Below are 6,271 nucleotides of genomic sequence, written 5' to 3'. Positions count from 1 at the left end.
GGTGAATTTTAAGCTGGAAAAAATCACCGAAATTTTCTTTCCACCTGGAATAATAAAGCATGAAACAGAAGACAAAGTAACATATGAAATAAGTCATCAGAAAGAAGAGTGGGTGTAACTCTTCTCTGCCTCCCAAGGAACACTTGATTTTTGGATCCTGAACAATTTCCACCGAGTTCAGGGCCTCCTGTGGTCACTGCCCTTTGATGCAACACCGGAGAGTGACCGCATGGCAAGAGACACAAACGTCACAATGCGGAAGGGAAGACTGTGTCGTGAGCCGGAACCCACAGGCCGTGAGCTACCTAAAATAAATTACTATTCACATCTGTACACGGCAGAGAGGAATGGCTGCAGACCACCCGCGAGGAAGCAGTGTCATGTCGACAGGCGAGGGCGACGACAGGAAGAAAGGAAATACGTGGGAAATAAAAAGGCCTCTTTTTTCCTCCTTGGACGTCTTCCGTGAATACAGCACATCTCTGTAGCTACAAGAAGCAGTAACAAAATAAATCTCTTCAATACCATTTTTCCTTTGAAAACCTGTGCCACATCTGGGGTTTTTCCCTTTTTTCTAGCCTGCCAGCTGGACTGCGGTGGGATGCGTAGCTGGACAGCGTGTGAGGGAGCTTATGTACAACGCGTACTGTGTATAAACCCCGGGTGAACAGTTTATTTTGTTTATCAGAATCTTAGTCATTCGTAACACACTAGTGCAAAAAATTGTGCATCAAAAATTCTGCAGTGGGACAGCTGACCGGGAGACGTGCCGACGGCCGCAGGAGTGGACGCTGAGCTGAGCTGCGAGTCCCTGGAAGCTGGTCCGGTCCCGGGAGGGCAGAGTGAAGCGGCTGGAGGTGTGCGCGCCTACCAGGAAGCTGTCTTCTCGAGAGCGCTTTTCGTTTTTCTGGAGTACTTGTATTCATGGGGATTAAAAAAAGAAAGAAAGCAACCAAGCCCACGACGTGGCGCTGCCACTCCGCCCCGTGCCCGGAGGCTGCGTGGAAAGGCGTCGCAGCCCCGCAGGAGGAGGGGGCCGGGCGCGGGTCCCGGCGGGCGCGGCCCGGCCTGGCCTGGAGCGGCCGCCTCCGGAAGGCAGGCCCGCGGCTCCCGGGCGCGCGGGCGGCTCCGGGCCCGTCGGCGGGACGCTCGGCGCTGCGGCCGCGGGGATTGGGGGGGGGAGGGCGGGTCTGCGGCACCGAGGGTCACTGCTTGTCCGTCCGAGGTATGGCTGTGAGGCGGCCCGGGCCCTGAGGGCTATACCACCGTGCACACTGTGTTCAGAGTCGTGTCGAAGCGCACGGCCTTCGCCTCGGTGGGTTTCAAGTTCGTGTCGTACATGGGGTTCTCGAAGGAGGCCTGCCCGTTGCTGCTCTCGTGCCCCGCATAGCCGTTGTACTGAACCTTCGGCCTGGTTCTGCAGGGAAGAGGGAGAAGCCTGTCAGGAACCCGACCTCGGGACCGGGGACCGCCCGCGTCCCCGGGCCCGGCCGCGGCAGTGACCGTGGGCGGCGGGGACGGCGGGCAGGGGCGCTTCCCCTGCTCGCAGAGTCTGGGGTTTGCCTTGGTGGCTGGGGTAATAAAGAGGGTCTCAGAACTGAAGTGTCTCCACACTCAGACTCATCTGATTCCTGCTGAGACTCCTGGCCAAGCGGGAGCCCCAGCGCCAGGTCCCAGAGGAAGCGTGGCGTTTTCGGGCCACACATAGTGACAACTCCTGAGGGACCGTCTCTGACTTGGGGGGTTAGGGGCCAGTATGGTTTGCTCCGTGCAGGGCAGGTGAGGACCACGGAGGAAAGGACCATGACATGCTGGTGACCAGGCACGGGTTCCTTTCTTCTGCAAAACCCCCGCGTCCCTCCCGGCCCAGAAACGGAGAATCCAGGGCCCCACAGGTCGGAAATCCTGGGGGCCTGATGGCCGGGGACAGACAAGACCTGGGCTGCCTCACTGCCTGCCCGCAGTCTCGGTATGGAGCGATGCTGGGAGTCACACTGAGGTTCGGTTCCCACCAGCCCACAGTACGAGTCAGATTCGTATAAAAACAGGTGACATCTCCCTCCCACTGCGTCGTGTAGTCTGCAACCTGTTTCTGAGCGTTACCGTCACCGAGGACCTAGTGCCGGACGTTTATGGAGTTTCTAAGGTTCGGACGACAGCTCTGGTGTGTGTTGAATACTCCCCTAATGCTATGCTGTCCTCAAGTTAAGATGAAATTAGAAGTAGTGTTTAATTTCTGCACAAGTATGTATCATTGTGTGGGCCTGTCTTTTCCAAGCATAAGAGGTGCTGAAATGGCTTTCTCTGAGGCTTGTACAAAGGCCTGCATCGCTGGGAGGAACTGGCCGACGTGTGGGAGGCCACCCAGCTCAGGCCGGGCAGAGGAAGCCCTGGGAGGCTGCCCGAGGGAGGCTGCCTGCTCGGCGAGTGTGAAAAGATGGGGAAATAACTTTCATGGACACATCTTTTCCTTGGGGTTACGCTGGATGCCAATAAAAAGCAAGGGTGAGTATGTGGGAGTTACAAAGTCCTGCTTTATGTGTTTCCGTACGGCTGTTACGTTTCCTAGAGAAACTTGTGAAGAAGATAGATTTTCAATTTATATTAAGTGAAGGATTTGTATTGTCAGAAGAGAAGCACCTCCAGTAGGCGTTTTATTGGACAAGGTGGTGGGTGTGTTTCTGCACTGACTGTACCTTTAAATAGCTCTGAGCTGGAACTCGAGGACAAGGCTCACCACACTTGTGTGCACAGGCTGTTTCTTCTCCAGAGTGGAAACAAGAATAATACAGATGTGCCAGGCTTTAACTTTGTGAATATTATCTGAGACTCCTTTCACTGGGTTACGTTTTTACAGCAAGAACGTTACCAACCACAGGGGGATGAGGACATCCTTGCACAAGGCTGATCCAATATAATTCTGAAGTAACATTCTTACTATCTTATGTTTCAAAACAAAGTATTAGAAAGTGCATTTTTTAAGCTCATTTCATTTAGAAAAATCCCAAACATCCTCACACCAGCTTTTTAAAACCAGGATTAAGTAGGAATATCTGTTAAATAAATAAATACAGACACATTAGCATTCCTTAATCTTATCACAGGGAATCAGATTCTTAAATTACTTGCAGATGCTACTAGTCCAGACGGGACTTTAGAGCAGTTTGCCACATGCCAGCTTTCTCCAGGTAGTGCTTATCCACAATGTCTGAGGATTTAGCATTCCTCCCAAAATCTGGTTTTGCTTTTTTTTTTCCCTGGCATCCATGTAACCCCAAAGAAAGAATCAATCTCATTAACATTGTTTCTCCCCCAGTTTTGACATTTTCCAGTTAGTAGGGATGTGCCAGTTAATAGATACTTGGAGCACTTTCTCGAGAGGTGGACTATGACGCGACGTTGCTCAGCACGTAGTAAAAACTCAGTTTGTATTTGTTGAAGGAAGGAATAAAGCAACAACTTATAAACCATCGATTTGTGGGGCTGCACGGCCTCAGGGACGGTCTCTGCAGTCCCGCTGGAGGGGAGGTGCCATCTCAGTGTCCCTGAGAGCTGGTCGTGGAGCTCGAAAGTAAAAGTAAAATCATTCATCTCATCTTGTAACTGAACGTGACACATAGCACGTTATGTCTTAATCCCTTCATTTATCCTTTTAAACAGTTTTTTACTCAGAGTTACCTCACTGGAAAAGGATGGTAAATAAAGAAACCACAGTGAGACATGGCCGTAGGGGCGTCCCTAACGCAGGACAGGTCGTGCACAGAGCACAGACCTGTGAGCGCGGTGCAGGCGCGTTCCCGGCACCGGATCCATGCCCGCAGCACGCCCACAGGCGGCGCTCCTGCCCTACCTGTGTTTGTAGAGGTAAAAGGCCACCCCTGACAAAATGAGCGCGAAGAACGGGACCAGGATGGCGGCCGCGACAGAGCCGCTGCTGGCTCCGCGGTGGTGGTTCGAAGGATCTTGATCAGAGCTTAGGGAATCTGGAAAAGAAAAGGCACATTTAATTTGCAGACATTGTACAATGAAATATTTAAAATATTTAGATAGCCTTTTAAATAAAATTGTAAAAATAAAAATTCCTCCATTTCCACATAAAACCTTAGAATCACTGTGACTTGTCATTTGCTTCAGTTGGTGCGGGACTGGGACGTTCCCAGCACCACAGGCATGACACCAATGTACTTCCTCGTGGACGCTGCCTCTCTGTAAATTAACCACCGGTTTTTGTGGTCCTTCCATGTCAGCACATGAGTCACGTTTCACGTCTCATTTTCAGATGCGTTAATTCATCAGCTGCTGGGCGAGGGGAACCTGCCAGAGACCCGTTCTCCTAAACTCAGCCTCTGGGTGATAGGCACTTGAGCAGAATCAAGCCAACGGGAGGCCCCTCCCCGGGCACTGAAGGTGGAGTGGGTGAGGTGGAGCCTCCTGACATGGTTTGGACCTGGTTCCCGTGGCCGTGCTGGTGCTGGAGGCTTGGGGACAACCTTGAGTGCTCCCCGGGGATCGGCCCAGTCCATGGTGGCTACGCCCGGCCGCCTGGGAGAACCACATCAGTAGGTGTGCGGTGACAGTCTCAACTGCTGGGAACAAGGCTGGCCCGAGGCGGAAGTGCCCGGGGGCCCATGTTTCCTAGAGTCAGCGCCTTCGTGGCAGGGCCGTCCCGGCCAGCTCTCCTCTGGAACCCCCAGTGCCTGCAGGGGAACCTGGGACACAGCAGGCGCTCGGTGCGCATTTGGGAAATGAAGAAACGGTGCTGTGTTTGTAGAGTCCAACACCCGCTGGTTTCCACTAAGTCACCACAGCTCACGCTCCAGGTTTTTGTGTGTCTCTCTGCCTCAGTCCAGCAAATCTGCTTGAGTTGACCAAAGCTATTTTCTGTTACCTGCAAACGAGACCGTGTACTTTGGCCATCGCAGATATCAGACCTCCAATTAATAAGCTCCAGGAAAACTGACGTGCCACAGGAGACCTCAAGTCACAACACAGGGCAGCAAACAAGGAGGCCTTTGTGGATTGTACTGCCGACAGGACTCTGAAGCCGTGACGCTGTCTGGGGCACCTGGTTAATTTCAGTTACTCATATTGTAATGGCTTAAAGGGTAATACATGCACATAGTTAATTAAAATGGCAAAGGTGGACATAAAGACAGTTGGAAATAAAGGGTCTCACTCTTTATGGTAAGCGGCGTTTTGTTTTTGTTTTATTTTCGTGTCAATCCAACAATATAAAACCAGTATATGTGACTCTCTTCCCTTCTCTCCTAAAATACGGGGGTACTGTTAATACCTTTTTGTATTTTGCTCTTTGAACTCAACCATGCACACCTGCGGGTTACTCCCACCCGCACGTGTGAATCGGACCTCGTTTGTTTAGGTGTGCGGCATCCTGTTAACTGAATTCAGCCAGCCAGCCAGCTTTCACAGGACGTTCAGGCCGCTTCTAGTCCTTTCCTGTAATACTGCCGTGAACCTCTTTTTCTACAGCAATACATCAGCAGGAGCCGAAATATTTGGGAATCATTGCCTAACAGAACGTGTAACCTGCAGTGTTGCTAAAATCTTATGCAATTGGTGTGCAGATTTCATTCCAACCACTGTGTGAGGAGGGCCATCACGGCCCCAGGACAGCCGTCTGGTCTCTAAGTGCCCCCTCGGCCCCCTCCTGAGCCGCCACCACCTCCCCTGCGTCCTTGTCTCCCTTGCGCTTCTTTACTTAAGAGGGGAGGTGAGCATCTTTTCATGTGTTGTAGGCCGGGCCATTCAGTTTTTTCTAAAGAGCGTTATTGAAAGGAGTTCACATTCTGTAGAATTCGCCCTTCCAGTGCCTACGTACAACTCAAGGCTTTTAAACTATTGCAAAATGTGTGTTTGCTGCTGCAGTGACCCCCACAGTCTACCGGAGGGCGTGCTGTCACCCCAGAAGAAGCCAGTGCCCTCAGCGCCCCCTCCTCCCCTCCCCTCCCCAGCCACCAGCTTGACGAAGGCGGCCACCCTCTGCACGGATCTGCCTGTTGGGGGTGTTTCACATAAACGCGATCACACAACATGTGGTTCTGGTGCGTGGCTTCTCTCACTTAGCGTGACGGAGCTGCCGACTCTGGCAGTGACTCTGTTCTGACCACTCGATGGGCTGACTGGAAGACCGTCCGCCGCCGCAGCGGGCCCCTCGTAGGCTCCCATCCACCAGGGATGAGCGTTCCCGCTTCTCCGCCCCCGCCTCCACTTGCTGCGTGTGTCTGTGAGCACAGCCGTCCTGCTGGGTGTC

The 6,271-nt window shown here is 52.6% G+C and overlaps 1 protein-coding gene across 1 annotated transcript in view; it reads right to left on the bottom strand.

Annotated features, from left to right (window-relative positions):
• Nucleotides 1-1,166: 1,166 nt before the first annotated feature.
• The window catches only part of CSMD1 (CUB and Sushi multiple domains 1), a 1,691,213-nt gene continuing 1,686,108 nt past the window's right edge, over nt 1,167-6,271 (bottom strand). Inside the window, exons 74-75 of the mRNA XM_064477604.1 lie at nt 3,851-3,983; nt 1,167-1,417 (exon numbers count right to left, since the gene is read on the bottom strand). Coding sequence (XP_064333674.1) covers nt 1,258-1,417; nt 3,851-3,983 — 293 coding nt within the window. The 3' untranslated portion in view covers nt 1,167-1,257. The remainder of the gene's footprint in view (nt 1,418-3,850; nt 3,984-6,271) is intronic.

This window comes from Camelus dromedarius, chromosome 22 (assembly GCF_036321535.1).
Source record: "Camelus dromedarius isolate mCamDro1 chromosome 22, mCamDro1.pat, whole genome shotgun sequence".
Lineage (NCBI taxonomy): Eukaryota > Metazoa > Chordata > Mammalia > Artiodactyla > Camelidae > Camelus > Camelus dromedarius.
Note: the sequence above shows the minus strand (reverse complement) of the source record. Positions and strands in the feature narration are given on the sequence as shown.